Source organism: Botryllus schlosseri, chromosome 9 (assembly GCF_051294905.1).
Source record: "Botryllus schlosseri isolate E-star chromosome 9, Bs_hap1, whole genome shotgun sequence".
Lineage (NCBI taxonomy): Eukaryota > Metazoa > Chordata > Ascidiacea > Stolidobranchia > Styelidae > Botryllus > Botryllus schlosseri.
Genome location: NC_137244.1, coordinates 25,728,245 through 25,748,701, shown reverse-complemented (window position 1 = coordinate 25,748,701; position 20,457 = coordinate 25,728,245). Strand labels below are relative to the sequence as shown.

Genomic DNA, 20,457 nt, shown 5'->3' with positions numbered 1-20,457 from the left:
CGTGGGGTTGTTTTTGTGCGTTACTTGTTTTCCAGGCGCCCTCGCGCTGTTTGTAGACGGTCAGTCGTTGATAATCGTGACTGTCAGAGTAAGGTGACTACTCAGTAGGCTACTCACCTACCATACTCCTGGTTCAACCATAATTTGCTTACCCGCGGATATATGCGCACCTCCCATCACCACGCTTGAATACCCAGAGAGGCATACTGCAAAGCCGCAGCACTATGACCAATTGCGTCGAGCGATTTTTCGGAACAATACCGATTTTCAGACTGAGGTCTATTGCGGGTGATTGCATTGCCCTGACAAGATTTTTATTTTCGGAATTAGCATGACACTACATTTCGATAAAAGACCAGGTTTATTAAATTTTAACGCTAACGTCGCCAGCTATAGGACTACCAAGTATGCTGCTCAGCAGTAAAGAACTCTGGGTATTCAAGCGTGCGATGGGAGTTGCTCATCTATCCGTAGGTTAGTTCTATAACATCGTTGGGTTATATTTTTCATCAGAACAAGTCACACACAATGTGCAATGCGATGTCATGAACAGATAGGAGGATGTCGAACGACACGCATCAGTAGCGATCCTTTATTCTAACATCCACCTTGGCCTAGAGTGCCCGATGTCACAGTTCTTTTCGATGTTGATCTTTTTTGAAGCCGCGGCCCTTTCTACTATAGTTCTTTCCATTCCTTGTGAGTGCTTTCTTCGTCGAGTTTTTTTTTTCTGGGCTTTTTTGTCGCCGTAAGAACGGCAACGGCAGTGGAAGAGGAGCCCAGATAAACCTCCGACGGGAATCCAACCCGGTCCGTTAGTTATCTATAGTACGACAGAGTGGCAGATTCGATGGATATATTGAGACGAAATGCAGGCACAAATATTTATACAGAAGCCGCTTCACACTCGATACAGCAACTGCTTCCAGCCAACGCCAGACGCGTAATTCTGGTCGTAATCGTCGGGCATGCGTAGGCCTAATTACACTGCCAACCTCATTGAATACCACACTCTTCGCTGACGATACTCACCTCCTATCTCACGTACCTACTACCGCAAGCTTGAATGCCGTCACCCGTGATCAAATGCCCAAAGTGCATGAGTGGACGTCCCATGATAGCCTTCGGGTTAACGCTGCGAAATCCCAATTATTGATCGTGAACTCCTGCGATAACCTAACCGTTGACATCGCTGGCCAACCAATTTCCAACACTAAAAATGCCAAATACCTTGGTGTTTTACTGGATTCGGACATGTCCTGGAAGAGTCACATACAATCACTCAAACCACAACTATCGATGGTATGTGGTCTATTTCGCCGCCTTAGCTACACTCTACCAGTCAACGTGCTGTTGATACTCTTCAACACTCTATTCCTATCAAAGTTACAATACGGAATTCTTTGTTGGGGTGCTGCCTGCAAGAATACAATTGACCCACTGCAAAAACTTCAAAATCGAATCATCCGTATCATTGCCAAAGCCCCACGGGGGCCTGGATGTGCAACTGATAAATCGCTTCTCAAAAGATTTGGTGTTCTAAACTTAGAAGATATGAGAAAGCTACAAATTGCCAAGTTTATGTATCAGTTCCATTGCGGTCAATGTCCCTCAAATTTCAACGACCGCCGCTGGTCGTTTCGCCATCCTCCTATCTGCTCATTATATCCCATTGTCTCTTGTAGCCAATATTGCATTGTAGGCCTACATTCTGAGAATGCCTTGAGCAGATGGAAATATAATCTGACGATTATTATAATTAAAATGCAGGTACAAAAACATGTATTAGCCGGTGATCCAAACGCTGTTCCATGGAACACTATCTCATGTGTTCCATGAAAGTCAAGGCACACACTCAACTCATGATATGTGATGGCACCCCGCCTTGGCCAACATTGGTTTCGCGTAATTCGACAGATCAGTAGTCGAATTGTCACTGATGTGATGGTATACATACGTCCTGTGCAATGAAACCCCGTCCCTCTGAAATGTAAATTATATCACAAATATTCATGAGCTCATCGGTAATAAAGCAATTGCCATCTCACTGTCTTTTATGGCGGTTTTTAGCTGTCCATGTACCATCGCTTGGCTCTCAAAGCTACAAAGGGGGACGAATTGCCAATAAGTATGACATTCGGGCGTCCTCCGAGGACATTTTCGATTTCTTCAAAAAGAAACACGTCTCAAAATTAACCGGAACTATTGCAACTCAGTATTGGTATCAAGTCACTGCCGTCGAGTCAAAAGTCAAGTACTCAATTTTTAGAGGTGACTCGAGTCAGGTCGAGTCAAGTCAAGTCACTCGTCGAGTCAAGTTGAATTTTCAAAGTACGAGACATGATTCAAAGTCATTGCATTATGGTAACTAGATGGAGTCCCCGTTTATACTGAATCAGGAACAAATAAAGAGTTGATTATACATACACGCAAAAAAGGCGATCACGCATACGTATAGTAACTAAACCACGCAAGCAGCGGTAGCCCCAGTCTAGAATTATCAGCCAAAATACAGGATAAATACGAAGCCTCAGAAAGTTTAAAAAGGGATATTGTGCAATACTCTAACGATTTATTAACGTACAGACGATATTCGTTTGATTTAAATCATACAAGAGGGTTGGTTAATGTGAGCACTGGGAACTCTGAGCAGTTTATAGCACATAAATACATTGCTAGTATATTGCTTTGTTACTAGTTAACGACAACGCAAGCTTTTTAAGCTCCGATCACTGCTTTTGCATGCGATCAATTTATTTGTGATTTGATATAGCAATGAAGGCTCGGTAAAACGTACGTACATTCGTACAATTATTGAATGATTGGTTGCTCTCACAGGTAACACCAGCGTATCGTTAGCAATCCGAACTTATACTAGATACAGCGATTTCGTACTTGATGACTTGAAATTGATGCGTGAATTTTGCTTCGAGTTACGAGTCAATCCGCATTTCTGAAACGTCAAGTCAAGTCATTTTGCAAAGTGACTCGAGTCAAGTCGTACGAGAAAGGTGACTCGAGTCATCCCAACACTGTTACAACTCTCTTGTTCCGTTTTAGTATAAGCAATGAAGAAATCGAGCGAACTGTTATGTTTCCCACGTATTCGGAGAATAATAGATATATGTATGTCATTCCGTATAATTATTATTGAGTATTAGTTATTATCGTCTTCTGGTCAATTTTTTAGTTAATTCGAAAGAACATCGACTCTGTCTGCCTCATAAGTATAACGGCAGAACCTTATAACTCAACACGGGGAATTCCTTGCATAATCGCTTGAGGAAATGTACATGAATATGATTTTCGACTTGACCTTGTTTCCTTTCATAGTATATAGGTAAGACCTGACTGCATACGCGCAACATAGGCCAGCATGTCGCGGCACACTGCCAAAGAACATAGAATAGGACAGGAAGCCTTAAAGGTATCTAATAGATTTAAACTACATTTTGTACGATCTGTCAGCGAGGCTTACCCTTGCTACAGTGGCGCTAAAGGATTATACGGTATCATCCCTCTTTTCCGCAATATTCGGTTATGGAACTCGGCTTTGTTCTAAGATAACCGCCATCTTACGATCGCACCGATCCTTGGTTCGGTGCATCTAGCATTATAGGACACGATATATTGGGATTTCCGGCCTATACCATACCTGATACTGAGCTAATCCGAGAGAGAAGCGTGAGATCGGCTACGATTAAGGCGTTTCAGTCTCGGCGAGAGAAGAGGCGATCGTGGATAAAAAATGGGCAGAGGTCTTAGGATCCTAGAAAATTGCCAGATTAGGTACATCATTCTCGCAGGTTAGTTATGCGATATCAGACTGCAAAATCGATCTGACGTAAGCCTCAGATCGAGAACTAGTCAGGTCGAAAGTGCGAAGCATGCAGTGAAGTCTGGTCCTTGCCCAGCGTAGAGGACATTATGATTTATCCCAGCTTTTTAAGTCTCTGCGTGGCTGATAATATGTGATAGGAGCAGAGTTGGAAAGCTAGATAATTCTAGTTGATTCATTCGACAAATTGGAACGAAATGCCGGTGATCCAAATCTAATTTGTTAAATGTGTCTATGCTCTAATTGTAATTCTAGATTTCTGGTTTTTATGAATATGCTACTGGAAAACTGTATCGTGCTAAACGAGTCAACCTTGGTGTATATACCTTTGCCGTTTTCGTGCTTATGAACATCAACTCTGATTTGATATGAACTGAAGTTGAATTTTGGGTCTTTTTTTCTAATTCGGAATATCATTCGATCTCCAATTTTTTGCGAATTCAATAATACTCATTTTAATCTAATTTAAAAAATACAAACTCTGTAATTATCATTCTAATTCTAATCTAATTTCAAAAGCTGAAAAATTTCTAGTGGATAGGATCTGTCCGATTCGGCACGATCGATTAATTTCCGTCGTACGTCTCTAATGCTTTTAACATGGCATTTTGATTTACAGTGCCACGCGAAGTATCGTCCTTAAGATGACCACGTTGGATATCAGATCGCAGTTTACCGCGGTAACGATTAGCGCTGCATAGCGTATAGGTCAATTTCCCGCCATTAACCCTATCTTCTCTAATATACGCCAATATAGACGATCGAGTTATGGAAAAATGTAGGGAAATTCTACAGGTAGTCGCGTAAGGTTGATGTCAATTCGCGCGAAAGACGTAGGTAACAATGAGATCGCCTATTGTGTAGACAACAATGCTTTGCGCTCTGCCGAGGTGTAGAACTTCCCTATTGGCGAAACATTGCTTCGATTACAAAGCTCGACAATCATGTTTTCGATAACGAGGAAGTGAAACTTGTGTTTTCCCATCATTTGAAAGTAATATAGGAAATTAGCGTGTAGTTAACAGTAGATTACACCGCTCGGCAGAATGAACACAAACCCGTCCGAACATACGGCCAGCTCGCCCCAACGACCGAAAAAACGATCGTCTGGTATACCAAGGAGTCCCAACTGGTGCATGAGTGAAATTCGAGCACTCTGCGGCTACATTCGGAACCATTCGACAAATATTTTGGGGTCGGCCACGGACACTCCTGGCAGAAACGCAATAAAACGCAAGCACTGGCAAAGAGTGACTAGAATGATCAACGAAAGATATGGACAAAACAGAGTTTGGAAACAAGTCCGTAAGAAATGGGTGGATCTGACATACTCGGCAAAAACGTACCAAAAAAGTAACCAAGTTCAAGGTGATTTTGACATTGTTTTCATCGGAGTGTGCAATTAATGCAGTACCAAAGAACAACATCTTCTTTAGCATATAAATCACTAGAAATTGGTGACTACGATGTTGTTATGTTTTATGCAAGGTTGCAACAAAGTCACAAGGTTCCAAGTCACAAGTCAATGTTACTTTTATACAGTTTTTACTCAAGTCAAGTCGAGTCATATTCAATTGGCCACAGAGTCAATTCCTAGTCAGGCAGCAACGGGCCGAGTCCGAGTCATGGTATTAAGACTCGAGTCCAAGTCATGGTGTTTACTGTTCGGTATCGAGTTCTAATCAGGTTCAACTTAACTATGTGAAACTCTTGGGAGATATCGAAAGCCCCTGGCTTCATAATATACCCGTTTTCTCACTCTAAGCATGTTTAACATGAAAAAAAAGACAATTTTTGGGCCTATTGTCAAATATCGGTCCTGATATGATACGAGACCTGGAATAAGTCATATAGAATGTGTCGAGTCATATCGCTTGGTCGAGTAGAGTCATTTTCAATTTTTAAGAAAATGACTCGAGTCAACGATACTCCAATACTTCTCTTCTGTGGATCAGAATTTAGTCAAATTTGTTATACGTCGTTTTTTAGGTAACCAGATAATTTCATGGGGTAGCCTGTTACATTTGCAAAATAATGCCTAATTATTTTTAATAAATTCAAAATTTTCAACTATGACAACTTCGATTCTGCGGGCTTGAATTAAGCCAAATTCTGTGTGCAGCGTTTGGGTTAGGCAACCTAACAATAATTTTGTCAACTATCCAGTGAAATTTGGAAAAATAGTTATTTTTCAACAGCTCTAGTGCCAGACTTGGACAACTAGATAATTCGAGTTGTCTGTATAATCAGGCTAATGCCGATAATATAATTCTAATCTAATTTGTGAAGTCTTTATTTGAAATTTCTATGTCCCAATCCAAATCCGGAGCTCCTAATCTCAATCCAGAAATTTTGTATATTCCAATCCCTATCCGATTCAAACTTAGAATTCCAACTAGAAAGCCTACATCTTTTGCACATAATTCTGTGAAAAGAAATAAAACGCTAAATGAGTGCCAAAGCAAATGAAGTAACTTTAGTAGGACGAAAAATCAGTAAATCCATTCCTAATCCTAGTTCTTTGAAAGAAATATTCCTAATCCGGCAAAATTTCACAAGCCCGGTTTTCCCATATCCTAATCCATGCTCGTAAGAATGAACCATTATTTGATATTAACGGAACTGTCAAAGTCATGTTCCAAGTTCCATGTCAAAGTTTTTGCGAATTCTGTAATTCTAATACTAATATAATTTTGGAAAGCTGAAAATTTACTAGTTTTCAAAGTCTGCCTGGTGCTCATGCTTGATCTTTGAATCTCAGACTCAGGCTGCGCCAGTTCAGACGGGAGCTCAGACAACGAAAATCTCACTCCGGTGATAAAAGAAGTTCTCGCAGCTCTTGAGAATCCGAAGCATCCCTATGAAGAAATTGACGATCACTTTTCTCGCTTGGGAGACGGAACGAGTCAGGTTAGTCATGCACTCTTGTCGAAAAGAGTCTGTATTGACACCCGTGGACCACCCGTGATATAGGGGTGTGAATATACACCCGTGGCCGCGGTACGCCAAACCACAACCTACCTCAGATTTACACCACGGTATATATCAAACGCAAAATTTTGATCCAAATGAGTTTTGAAATCCGAAAAATATGATACCAAGCACCATGACCCTAAAAGAAAACTCGTGATTTTGAAAACTTCTCGACCGATAGTACTGTGTCGACTAAAAAAAAAGACAACACTTCGGTTCGATTCCCGAATTACCCGCTTTTTTACAACAATGTGTGGCGTTGACTAAAAAAAGATCATCGCTTAGACTCGACTCCCGATTCACTGGATTTTTACAAAACTCTGACGTTCGCTGCGCGTTGGAGTCGACTTTTTACCGGATTTTGGTGCTTTTTCTAGAAAAAGAGGACAAATTGTCAAAACACACATCATTTAAGCGTCCTCATAGGACACTTTCCATTTCTTGAAAAAAGAGGGCAAGACCTCTTAAAAGAGGACGTATGGCAACCCTACGTCAAGAGTGCCAAGTTTTCGCGAATTCAGTAATTCTAATCTAATTTGAAAAGACCGTGAAGCTATAATTATTATTCTAATCTAATTTGACAAATACAGTGCAGATATAATTCCAATTCTAGTTTAATTTGGAAATAAATGTGTAGCTATCATTCTAATTATTTTCGAAAAAATGTGCAGGTATAATTCTAATTTTAATCTAACTTGGAAAAGTTCAAAATTTTGTAATTGTCCAAGTCGCTGTGTAGGAAATATGAAGAGAAGGAATATAAATATCCAAGACCTCAAACAATCCTCCAAGCTACTATCTCGTTTCATTTATTTTTTATTTTTTCCAAAAGTCTGGAGATATAGCCTATAGCTTTATGTCTACTGTACTATTGTTAAACGTCCATCAAATATTCATATATTTTCGTTTCAGATAATCGACGACAGCAGTGATCTGATGAACGGAAGCTTTGAAATGTCATCGGATTCCGAGTCGGAAGTTGACGACGAATTTATCAACCATTCTGGACAAAACAACGCCATAGAAAGCAAGAAACGCCGTCATTCATACGGAGTCAAGCAACCTGAGGTTCAGGCACAGCGTCGTTTGCGATCAACACAAAAAGAGACGGACGCAAGTGTTTCAACACATGCCAATCGCAACGCAAAGTGTCGACCAGAATCGTACAGCCGACCATACTCCAGGAATCTGCCAAATTTCGGTTCTGATGAGAATTCGCAGAGATATGGAGGAGTGAGAAGGCAGTTTTCGTCGCCTGGTACGAGTAACTCTTCTCAAAATTGGAAGGAACGATTTAATATTGTCGATAAGCTTATATCGCAAAGCGACGCTAAGAATGAACAGGAAATCTCAAGCGTGACTACATTCAGAAAAGAGATGCTTGAAATTGAGAAACAAAAAGCGTCGACCGCAAAAGCCAAACTCTCCATCATGCAGGAATGTTTGCATCTCCGAAGACAGCAATTGGAGGTCCAGAAAACCACGCTATTTTACATCAAAAGTATTTCTGTTAATCTAGACACCTCTGCCAGCAATCGACGCCACTTTCAAGAAATGCACCCTACTGTATCGACTGAGAAGTTCCCGACCGTTTGGGATTTACCACGCACTGGACATACGTTTTGAGTTCATCAGTGTCACGGAGCGCACTTGTCGTTTGTACAACATAACGTGAAATAAATTACTGCTGAAAAGGTTATACGTGATTGTCGTGTACTTGTACAAACTACTGGACAAAATGAGCAACTAGAACTAGAATTACCTACTTGTCCTCTTTTTCGGATCTAAAAATATGGTAACCCTACCCGGCACTGGTTCAGTTCAGTTAATCATTAAAATGTCATCATTTCAAAACACCACAAGACTGCGATACCATGAAAAGATAGAAAGGTGTCGAAACGACTTGGAGTAGTCTTATAAATCAGACACCCACCCGGGCCTTGGGCAATGTAAAGAGGAGGCATTCACGCTGAATGGAGAGTAAAAGAAAATAATACAAAAGGATGACAAGCGACAAAATGAAGTGGCATGCGACGGGGGGCGAGAGCGATATTCAGGTCGTGGTCCGGTAAACTTGAGGGCTGACTAGTAGATATTCAGTATAAATTTATTGTGTTTCGACTTGAATGTGAACTTGCTCGCTGACTGGGGGATAGCAGGCGAGATACTTTCCCACAAATAAGGTTCGGCATATTTGATGGCGAGCGATGATCTTTCCTGACGACCATATGATAGCTGGACGACGAGGACGCGCGGGTTGTGCTCATGGGCTTTTCATTCCGAGGTAAATAATTCATTGAAATTTTTGGGGCAGTGACCGCAATGTAATTGATGCATACAATAAACTTGGCAACTTCTAGTTTACGCATAACTTTTAAGTTTAGGACACCGCCGAGAATTGAACCCGAGTCGCCTTCGTAGCTAGCGGTGAATATATTGCAGGTGTCGCAGGTATGACTGTGCTTAACCATCATATGTTTATTCATAAATTCATTCTATCAAAACACCACAAGATTGCGATACAATGAAAAAAATAGAAAGGTGCCGAAATAACTTCGCGCTGTCTTTGAAAACAGACACCCAACTGGGCGTGACGATGTAAATAACAGGCCCGCACACTGCACAGCAGAGATGCCACTCCTGGGTTTTTCCACCCAGATCTGGGTTTTTCGAGCGTCACCTGGGTTTCTGGGGTTTTGTGCTTGAAATCTGGATTTTTTCAACATCATGTTTGACAGGTCAATTTTACGGCGCAAAATAGATTATTAGATTAGTAAGATCTTCTAATGTCGACGGATTCCACTGTGATTGAAACGGCAGAGTCCTAAGAGACCCATTTACTATTTAAATGACTTAAATGAGAGGTCTTGGCGTGATGAGATAGAGCTTCATTGAATACTGACTACTAGGTCGCAGAAAGTCATGCTCACAGGGCAACTCTGATTTAGGACTTGAATGCTACCGGTAGCGCTGCAACAAATTCGTTTTGTGTCAGTAATTAGTATTTAACTGCTGTAAAGTATGCAATTTATTCACAGGGAAAAACCAACTGTTGATCTAACTAATTTGCCATGTTGACATCAAAGTATATTCACTTTCAACAGGGACACTCAAAGAGAGACAGTTTGGGCAACCGGGCAAGTTATTCAGAGTGTGAGGGTTTGTTAACCCTTTTAAAATCTGATTCCGTATACGGAATCGGTCAACTTCATCTGGCCCTATCTTGATTTGTCTGCGTCCTATAGGCTTCATTTGTGTTTGTAGGGAAAGCTAGCAATCTTCTGAGTTATATGATATCTAATTCGAAGGTATAAGGCATGACAATTTTCGAGCACCGACGATCTAACATAAGGAGTTTGGTCGAAAATACCCCTGCAGAAAAAAGTGGTTATCACCAAAAATTTCCAGGTATTTTCCGAGTGGAAAATCTAGTCAGACATTCTGCCAGAACATCAGAAGTTGACTTGTACGGCGTTCTGTGTAATTTTTCACCGTTTCAAACATCAAAACTAGTTCTTGGGAGTATTCTGAAGGGGTTTAGTAATTGTGGTCACGCTTCGGTGATTTTCAAGAACATAGTTAAGTTCGTGACCGAATTATGAGTCATAAACTGGTTTACTATGTCTGCAAATGGTTGGATACGACAAGAGAAAGTATACCACGTTGTTTCATGCCATTAACTGGGCGGTAGGGCTCCTATTCGGTATTGATATTGAACTTGACCATTATGACCACTCACTGACCACGCCCATATGTAAATTTTTCATGTATTTTTGATTTTTCGATATCTGGCGAGCCGCGCGGTTTACGGCCATGGTTGACGGCTTATTCGAAACTAGGCAACGGTGGCTACGCACTGATGCATCATTTTTGACTCTCTGACGCTATCTTGGGGGTCAGTCTTGAAAAATGAGAAAGAGAAAGAGATTTTTTAGAGAAAAAGTTTGTTTATTTTGTCTTATAAAAAAACCTAGACATGTCTTGGGGTGTCGATCGAAGACGGAAACGGTAGAGGGATATAGTCCGGCCACTTCTAAAATGAAACAGCCCAGATTGAAGTCTTGCTGAGGTCACGGTATGAATTTGAAAAGTGATGGTCAGTTTCGCGAAAAATGACCAGATTTCAAAAGGGTTAAATGCCAACGTACTCTTAATTTCATGATTTAACAGTTTCTTTTTCGACTAAACATCCCAGATAAAAGTGTTTGTCCCAGGTTTAATGAATCGACAGCTGTTTTTGATCCATCTGGTTAGCTCGCAGTCACTAGAACTACCGCTACCCTACAATCATCTTCACGATAGATGGGGATTAGCATTGTTACTAACATTACGAACATATAATACACTACGTATTGACCTACCATACCGAATGTCCTGTATGGAATCGGTGTCCTGCGCTCACACTATGCTTTATTTTTTATTAAATTACTTTAACTTGGAAAATCATCGCTGCTCACCTGATATATCAGGCAAAAAGGCTAGCGATTCCAATCAGCCCGAATGCCTGGTAGCAATGTGTCGAGAGGAAAATATCATATTTCGATGGATTTGCTCATTTAACTGAGCAACATGCATATTATAGTATGGAAATGAACCGTTGGGATTTCAATATCAAGGACTAAAACTTCTTCTATGTCCGTATAACTGTCATTGATGACTCTCAGTCACTGTTTTACAGCTATATCATAGAAATTTGAGTGAAATAGAGGATCTGGGTTTTTTTAACATTCAAATCTGGGTTTTTCCAAAATATCTCAGTGGCATCTCTGCTGCACAGTGCACAATTCGCAAGTATCACTATGCTCTCGGTATCACGTCTAGACTGCTTCTCGTCTGTGTCTTCTCGTTCTAATCGTGACAGGTATTACGCAGTTATTCCTGCTCCGTATTTACGATACCTGTGATACATGAGTACGAGTTTATCCGTAGCCCACAGAGCACACATCACAGCGACAGTCCATGGTCTGTTGCACAAGTACTAGTTTAATCAACTTACCAGAATAGTGTATGTATATTCATCTTGATATAAAAGCGATATTTTCGGCTATCAGCGGCAATCTTCGGCAACTAGTCGAAAATTGAGAAGAATTTGTATATCAACAGTTGATGCCGGTGGATCAATGACTTCGGCGCCGTGTAATATCAAGCCGTTCTTATTCTTACATCAGTTTACAAGAATTAGTTTCTGGCTCCGTCATCATTGGTGGATGGACTCTTTGGGAACGAAAGTTTAGGATATAGTGGGGACACTGAAAGCTTCATTTTGATGCTATAGTAATTAGTAACCAGGCCGTCCAGGTCCTGCAGTGAAGCTGTAAAATTGAATAGCATTTTTGGATTTTCCTCTTGCTTAACATTTTATATTTCAGCTTCAAGGAAATGTCTGTTAATTATGCAGCCGGACTATCATACTACGAGCACAAGGGTAAATGTGGGATGCCAGAAAAACTCGATGACCTCGAGATCGTCACCCAACGTGTCAAGAATCTAGCAAATTTAATGCGAGAGAGTAAATGTACTGTCTTTCATACTGGAGCTGGAATTAGTACCGCGTCTGGAATACCCGATTTTCGTGGACCCAAAGGAGTATGGACTCTAGAAAATCAAGGTTTAGCTCCAGAATGCAACATAAGATTTGAAGAAGCGATTCCATCTTACACACACAGAGCATTGATCGAATTGGAAAAACTGGGATACGTTCACTTTGTGATTTCGCAAAACGTGGATGGATTACATGTAAGGTCTGGATTTCCGAGAGACCGGTTGTCTGAATTACACGGAAATATGTTTGTTCAAATATGCTCGAAATGCAAGAAAGAATATGTAATGGACAATGTCTCACCCACCATGGGTTTAAAACCAACCGGTGCTAAATGCACCAACACAAAAGCTAGAGGCAGATGTCGGGGACTTCTTCATGATAGTATACTAGATTGGGAAGACGCACTACCAGTTAAATCACTAGACAAGGCAGACATCATGTCAAAAGCAGCCACTCTCTCAGTCACACTTGGTACATCATTGCAAATTGTACCAGCCGGTAATTTACCGTTATTAGCCAAGAAAAACAGTGGAGGTAAACTTGTGATTGTGAATTTACAACCGACAAAACATGATAAACGTGCCGATTTACGTATTCATTATTACGTCGACGATGTCATGAAAGGGCTTATGAATGAACTAGGTATTGATGTGCCACCGTTCTGTGGCCCTACTGTGGTTGAGCACTCGTCGCAAAAATGCCATTGGCTGAACAGCCGTAATCCTAAAAGAACTTCAAATCATGATGTGCGTGATTCAAATTTGGTGTCTTCTAAAATGATTAAGTTAGACGGCGATGTAAAAAGTGAACCAATTTGATATGATTATTTCAAGACCCGAGCTGACTTGGGGATCTCCTGATCCGCACCCTATGAAGTCTTATGTCAGTGTTTCTCAACCTTTTTATCTTTGCGGACCCCCTTTGGACCGTTACGAACCCCTCCCCAAATTTTTAATTCAAATTTACCTCAAATATCGTGCAATCGTCGTCTGCCTTCTGCGAATGTTAACTGTAGGCTGGTGATGAAGAGCAACAAAATGACTCTTCTTGAAAATTACATCATATGTAGAAATTCAGAATTGACTTTCTGTAGCTGCATTCTTGAAATGCGCGGTCGTGCTTGAAAATCCACGCAGTTGATTTGATATGAAGGGGTGGCGAATGAAATAGGCTAATTACCCGTAACGCTTGAGACGACAATTTTTGATATGATATATATGGCACCAAAATTGAGAAACAGCTCATCTTGAAGTTATTCTGGAATAGCGGTTATTTGTATCACGGGGGAAAATGGATTTTTGCAAACAAACTGTTTTGAAAACGCCAACAAAAGATCTCTAAACAGCAATATCTTTGCATCAGAATGCTATTGGCTATTAAAATGAGTTTGCCCGGTAGAATATTTCATCTCAGATGGTCATTCTGTTTAAGCGAGTCCTGAAGTTTCAGCAGTTATGAAGCGAAACTACCTCGTTATTTCTCTAATTGAAATAATACAAAGTAGGTTGTCAACCATGTGCAAATTTGGAGGTTTCGCAGACCCCCGGTTGAGAAACACTGTCTTAATATCTTGACATTATGAGTGTTGTGAAAATTTCTAATATGTACCTTTCATACGACCACAAGGAAAATAACACCAGTTCTACATCACATTATTTCATGATTTTTTTACCATTTTGTTGTACTTTGTGACAATTCTGTGGTTTGATCATGACTTCACAATTATGTCATTTCCGCTAACGTGCGTTGTTTGGAATACAATCATGTTTCTAGGTTTAAAGTAGTGTTTCCCAAACTCCTTTTACACAACGCCCTCTCGGGTCGCAAACCAGGTATGGAACTCTCCCCAAACCCCCTCCTACTCTGAAAAAAAATTGCTTAGTTCATTGTACATTCACTACATAGACTTTTTGCGTTGATCTAATTTATTGGCCGCTCCGTATACATTATGTGCGCAATTTCAAAGTCCAGTTGTACGAATTTTAGGACAGACTAATCAGTGAAAACAAACGTACAATGCAATTGTTCTTTGTTTTGTTGCGATATGCCCTTAAAACGTCATCGTTCTCATTGTACATGCGTTTGAATGTACGCGAATCATGAGAATCGGTTATTGCTTCAGATTCGAGTACTCAAATTATTGTGCCCTACCCTAACTATGACCTGGTTTTGCATTGACTGTACACTCTTATTTTGTTTTATGTGCAGCATACTGTGGAATCCAATAAACCCTGTTTTATTTCTACACTTTGACAAGTAAACAAGAGCTACTGGTGCTGGAGTATGGAGGAATAGCATACACAATAACGGCGTTTTGTTACCAAACACCTTAGTCTGAACCAGCGGGTTACCCAAGACTTGAGAAAATTGGGCATGAGACACTTGAGCATGTGATTTTGTAACCCCATAATCAACTCTAACCCCAAACCTCAACTTCAATCAAGTTTGTGTTAACCCAAAACCTTGACTTTAACCAGGTTTTAACCAAGTCATGAGTCAATCTTACTTTTCCGGTTTTGCTTCCAGTCAAATCAAGTTATTTTCAATTCACTTACGAGTCTGAGTCATACTGTTTATATTCAGTGTGGAATTAAACTCATTTTTTACAACTCTGCTCGGGTGAAATCACTCCCTCTCATTTGTCTCATTCTTAACCAGCGATGGCCAGTCAAGAAATACTTCTACTTTGTACTCAGCAGATTTTACCTACTTGCACTTCTTTCTCAAGTGGTTATGATTTGAAACTACTTCTACTTCACAGTTTTCAGTTCTTTAGGGAAACTAGGCCTAGAATACTTACTTTTTCACTTACTTGGAAATCGCTATTTGTACTTGGTGTGAATTTATGTTCCTACTTCTACTTCCACCCGAGCAGACTTGGGCGACTAGAAAATTTTAGATTAGAATTAAAAACATAGAGCAGGGGTGGGCAAACTGCGGGCCGCAACGCCGTTTTCTGCGGCCCGCGAAAGGCCCAAGAAACGTATTAAAAATATTGATAAAATGCGTACTAAAATCTAATTACTGCAAGGAGTCGATTAACCTTTTTCTAATTTCATTTCACCATGATAATTATATGTTATATTCTTATGTATATTTTTATTTCATTGCTGGAGCCTTTGCGTTAGCCCGACCTCAAGGTTTCAACTGCTAAACATTACAGAAAGTCAAAACGGAAATGATATTCGGATCGCGAGTGTAATTTTACATTGGCTACACCAACACCAGCAAGTTTATTACTTATAGTGCTGTAATTCGAAAAACCGATTCGCGCGTGTGTTAGGCAGATTCGCTCTCTATATGTTCAGAAGTATTAATATTTATAGAATTTGTACATTTTAGTGGGAGCGTATTTGAAGCTAACATGGTTATGACGCTGTCACTGTCAGCATTGTGAGTACTGTAGTTGAACCAAAAGCAGACTCAGCAAATCCATTAACAGATCATTGCTCACAGATTCAAATCTCCATTCTGTTCTAAGAATCGGGACAACCGACTTTCCTTCCTAGTTTTGAAAATTGGTTATTGAGGTAGACCAGCTTATGAAATCTCGCCAATGTTTCTGACACGTGCACGATATCATCAAATTAATGGTTGGCTTTTCTAAATCAGCAATCAAATATCAATATTGAGTTTTGGTTTACAACCCAATTTTGTATAGTGCGGCCCGTGAATGGATTAAGATGTTGAATACATCCCGCGAGCAAAAAGTTTGCCCACCCCTGATATAGGGCCTAGCTATTCATTTTCCCAAATTAGACTAGAATTAGAATTATGGCTGCACAGTTTTTACCAAATTAGATCAGGATTAGAATTACTGAACGCGCAAAAACCACAAAAATCAAGTTTATTCTCATAAGCACGTGATTGGCCAATGTCTGTACGGCAAGCTTGCCTCGTTTCGCAATATAGCCTACAGTTCTCCCGTAGTGTTTTCGGGAAAAGCAGAAACTAGATTAGAATTTAAGTTGAAACTTCGAAACATTTGACAAATTAGATCAGAGGCACATTTACCAAATTGGATTACCAACATTTCACTGTAATTTAGTCTAATTGGACAACTAGAATTATGTAGTTTTCCAAATCTGCACCCGGGCACAAACAATGACCACTTCACCACCTCTACTCTGAACCTGTTTATTCAAACATAAAAGACCGTATCTGCCCGATTTCTCTCAAGTATTACGTCTTGCTTTGAGTCATGCGCAATGGCTCGAGTTCCAGTCACAAGTCGAGTCATTTTCCATATTCAACTTGCTCCGGAGCTGATAGCTGCGCACCAAATACGTCCAGGCATGGCCCGGAGCTGATAGCTGCGCACTATTGAACCCAGACGTGCTTCTGAGCTGATAACTGCGAACTATTTGCATCCGGGCGTGCTCCTGAGCTGACAGCTGTGCACTATTTGAACCCAGACGTGCTCCGCTGAGCTGATAGCTGCCCACTATTTGCATCCGAACTTGCTCCGGAGCTGATAGCTGCGCCCTAAACGACACGTGACCATTAAATGACCTATATGTCTGCGATTTTTGGTGATAGCTGTAATAGCTGAGTATATCCGCAGTAGTGATAGCTGCGATAGCTGAGTATATTCGCAGTAGTGATAGCTGCGGTAGCTGCGATAGCTGAGTACGTCCACGAGGCCGCAGGTGAGGGGCAGCGCAAGCCGCAAGCGTATTGGCCATTGCTGCGCAACCGATTGGGCATTCTCACTGTCGTGCGCACTTGCCCCTGCGTTAATCTGTATCTGTATCTGTCGGGACAATATCAAAACCAGCTCGGTGTGTGGGAATAATGACCCGTCTGCAATCTTTGGTTTCCAGATCAATACTACGAACCATATATTTTTCTCTTTTCCACTCTCACCTGCAATATGGAATCGTAGTATGGGGAAGTGCATGCAAAACATTTCTGTGCAGAATTTGAACCCTGCAAAACCGTGCGATACGGCTGATCTCATCTGTACCTTTACGTACCAAACTATCGCCTTACTACCGTAAGGACCGAATTTTGCAAGTTGACGACCTATATCGCTTCGAAGTATCAAAAGTCATTCACAAATATTTTTCCAATAGTTTGCCTCCTATGTTTGATGGCTTTTTCATGCCTGCTAAAAATGTCCACTCCCATTACACGAGATCCTCGTCTAAAGGAAATATCTACTCATCCCCACCCAATAGCAACTTAACTATAAGAGGTCCATCGACTACTCGGGACCTATCATCTGGAATGCATTACCACCGCATATCCGTGAATCACCCTATAATAGATTCAAAAAAGCCCTACTTGATCACCTCTTATCGTTACACTAACACTGTTGCCCTACCTCGCCCAGACATTGCTTCATTGATCATTTGCCACCATCGTTTAATTTTTCTTCTATTTTATTTTTTTTAACTACTGTAACATTTTTTACAGCCAGACTGTTTAGAGTCAAGTGTACCTGTTTGATGCTGGTGTGATCAGACTAGATGACCTTCACAGTCTTATCGATCATTCCTATCTAATACCGAATACTGTGCATGCATATTTTCTGTACCACCACCACTGCCGTGTGTTATGTATTATGGTTTGATGAAAATAAAGACTCTCTCTATCAGAAGTATAGCTAATCAAATATCGTAGGCTTTGGCTGTCTAATTACAGAACTTAAGAAAGTCCTGGTTTCCTTGTGCTCTTACAGAATTCTTCGTCAGATATACTCAATACAACACAGTTTATTCAGACGTCATGCAAGAAGTAGCGTTATTATTACTCCGATTACCTTGTGTAATCGGAGTAAATTACAACAGGATGTGACAAATCGTTAGCAAATATGGTGCGGTAAATACGCGAGGTTGAAACTTGCATGGAACTCCTGCAGTATGCATTAAGGTAGGTCACGGTGAGGGTGGGATTTGTCGCTGCCAAGTGCGGAATTCGCTTTTAACGAGTACCAAATGGAGTTTTGATTACTCGTGAGTAACAAATTTGAATTTACAGAAAATTTAACGAACTGGGAGCAGTGCGGCGTAAGCGGATTCGTCGAAGGTGAAAGAATTAGTCGCATTATTATTATTAATTTATTACACACAACAGTGGTGCTTAGCCTGTTTAAGGCTTTGTGCTCCACGGCATGACACTGTTTGTACAGTTCAATGTATTTCTTCGGGTCTTTTCATTTTTCTTGAGCTCTCTCAGGCGGTCTCTGTCAGCCACGCTTCATTGGTTCTTTAGCTGCCTAATTATAGCTCGGCTCACTGTAATTGCTGGGCTTTTCAAAGTCACTGCCATCACACTGAGGTCGTCGATGTGGAGCCCATAACCTCCGACACATAGAAGTTAGTTCGAACCGGGATTCGAACCACTGCCATGGTTTTCGTGACACTGGTTCTTAACCAACTGCCCCACTCTCTATTGATTTGATGCATGAAAATCGTTCATAATTGTTACAAAGAATCACTACTCTGTAGGGTAGTGCTCCAGTTGCCCTGCAATCCTCTCATCCTCCGAGAACTACGATTTCCCGATTGCATGTCGAAAGCATCACCATTCGCTCCTTTGCAATTTTTCATCTTGTTGCACGACATACAGAGCACCTTACTCGCAAACGAAAAGGTTGATAACATACAAAAGTCCTGGATGCTCCTTCTGACATTATATATAGTAGCTGTGATGGCAAGAGGTGTGCCTTCCCGAGCGTAGATACTAACGATGAGTACGGCGAACAGATCAGATAGCACAGATATTACTGTAGCAAGGAACGATCGCTTGATAAGTCTCGTGGTTGCCTCTGCAGCGTTTATGGAATTGGATCGAGATTTTGTCGTAGAAACAGAACTCATGTGTCCACTAGTAGCATCCTTAACATTACCAGCCATTTGATGTCGAGTGCGGTACAATGCGTATACAAAGAGTGACAGCAACGATATCTCAGTCGAAATAAATGCGACTCCGATGATTTGAAATCCAAGATCTCTGACTACTCTTTCGTGTTCAGCTTTTGAGAAATCCTCAACACACCCGCAAGAAGCCATAACAAAATACGACGCATTTGATTGTGATACAATGTAAAACGTGCCGGCAGACAGATCTATCACGCACAGGGTGATTAACACGGCTAAACTTACCCTCTTATACCGTTTTCGTGAAAACATGAATTTACTCATAGGCTGGCAGTATATGGTATGCTGTCTCAACCACATGAAGAAGTACTTCGGAAACTCCGCAACGAAGTAACAGCTGTTCACGACTAAAATAATTTCTCTGCAACTTTCGAGCTTGTCCAAAAAAGTTGTGTCGTGAAACAGTACTTCTGTGGCGATCAGTCTTGGTATGGAAAATGAGATGGCCGTAAAGCACGCGATAAATATCATGCCTCGATTCAGGGACAATGATAAACGTGGAAGAGTTTTCCATGCACCAGTTTTAGATCCATGAACTACCAGAGACGCGGAGGAATATAATGTTAGAAACAAAATCAGCACGTTGATTCCTTCAAATATTCCGAGTTCTACACAATAAGATATCTTCGATGACATGCTTTCTGTTGTGACAGATGATGTTGTAACATTAACATTGGTCATATCCTTCCTCACTTTTGAATCAGGTTGACAGGCGTGCCGGCGGCATAAATTCTTTAAAGCTGAAGATTACCAATACTGACTATAGTTTAAATTTGAAGAAACCTAGGATCCAATACATGCATATATGCAATAAGTATATAGCCAGTCTTCAGGATTATTGAACCACAATCTAACATCGACCTCGCCCTCCGCCACATGCCACCTCATTTTGTCACTTGCGTCTTATATTCTCCGCATTACTTTTCATTCAGTGTGCATGCCTCTTATTTACTTCGCCTAGGCTAAGGTGGGTGTCTGATCTTAATGGCTACTCCGAGTTGTTTCGACACCCTCCTATCTTTTCATTGTATCGCAGTCTTGTGATGTTTTGACACGATGAAAATATTAATAAACCTGATTGATTGATTGATGATTGAGCCTATCTCTGCTTGTCAAACTTGGGTCCTCATAGTTGTATTATTGAACAAGTCTTGCTTCTAATATGCATCGGCATTAGTCTAGACACTTAAACCAATTTCTTTCATCATCAAGATTGTATG

At 40.8% G+C, this 20,457-nt stretch overlaps 2 protein-coding genes and 1 long non-coding RNA gene across 3 annotated transcripts in view; 2 read left to right on the top strand and 1 right to left on the bottom strand.

Annotated features, from left to right (window-relative positions):
- LOC145445808 (uncharacterized) overlaps positions 1 to 20,016 on the bottom strand; it is a 59,235-nt gene extending 39,219 nt beyond the window's left edge. The window contains exon 1 of the long non-coding RNA XR_013917121.1: positions 18,719 to 20,016. This is a non-coding gene — a long non-coding RNA (uncharacterized LOC145445808). The remainder of the gene's footprint in view (positions 1 to 18,718) is intronic.
- On the top strand, positions 4,341 to 8,512 carry LOC145445791 (uncharacterized). Its single transcript, XM_080323932.1, has 3 exons — positions 4,341 to 5,206; positions 6,600 to 6,748; positions 7,724 to 8,512. Exons 1-3 carry the CDS (start codon positions 4,885 to 4,887, stop codon positions 8,435 to 8,437), a joined length of 1,185 nt encoding a protein of 394 aa, XP_080180058.1. The 5' UTR covers positions 4,341 to 4,884; the 3' UTR covers positions 8,438 to 8,512.
- LOC145445795 (NAD-dependent protein deacylase sirtuin-6-like) lies at positions 9,577 to 14,634 on the top strand. Its single transcript, XM_080323937.1, has 2 exons — positions 9,577 to 9,974; positions 10,942 to 14,634. The coding sequence occupies exon 2, from the start codon at positions 12,191 to 12,193 to the stop codon at positions 13,169 to 13,171; it is 981 nt and encodes a 326-aa protein (XP_080180063.1). The 5' UTR covers positions 9,577 to 9,974; positions 10,942 to 12,190; the 3' UTR covers positions 13,172 to 14,634.
- Positions 20,017 to 20,457: the final 441 nt, after the last annotated feature.

Coding starts and splice junctions, on each gene's coding strand:
- LOC145445795 (XM_080323937.1), top strand. CDS start 12,191: ATGTCTGTTAATTATGCAGCCGGACTATCATACTACGAGCACAAGGGT.
- LOC145445791 (XM_080323932.1), top strand. CDS start 4,885: ATGAACACAAACCCGTCCGAACATACGGCCAGCTCGCCCCAACGACCG. Junction 5,207..6,599: donor AAAAAGTAACCAAGTTCAAG/GTGATTTTGACA, acceptor TTTGAATCTCAG/ACTCAGGCTGCGCCAGTTCA. Junction 6,749..7,723: donor TGGGAGACGGAACGAGTCAG/GTTAGTCATGCA, acceptor TTTTCGTTTCAG/ATAATCGACGACAGCAGTGA.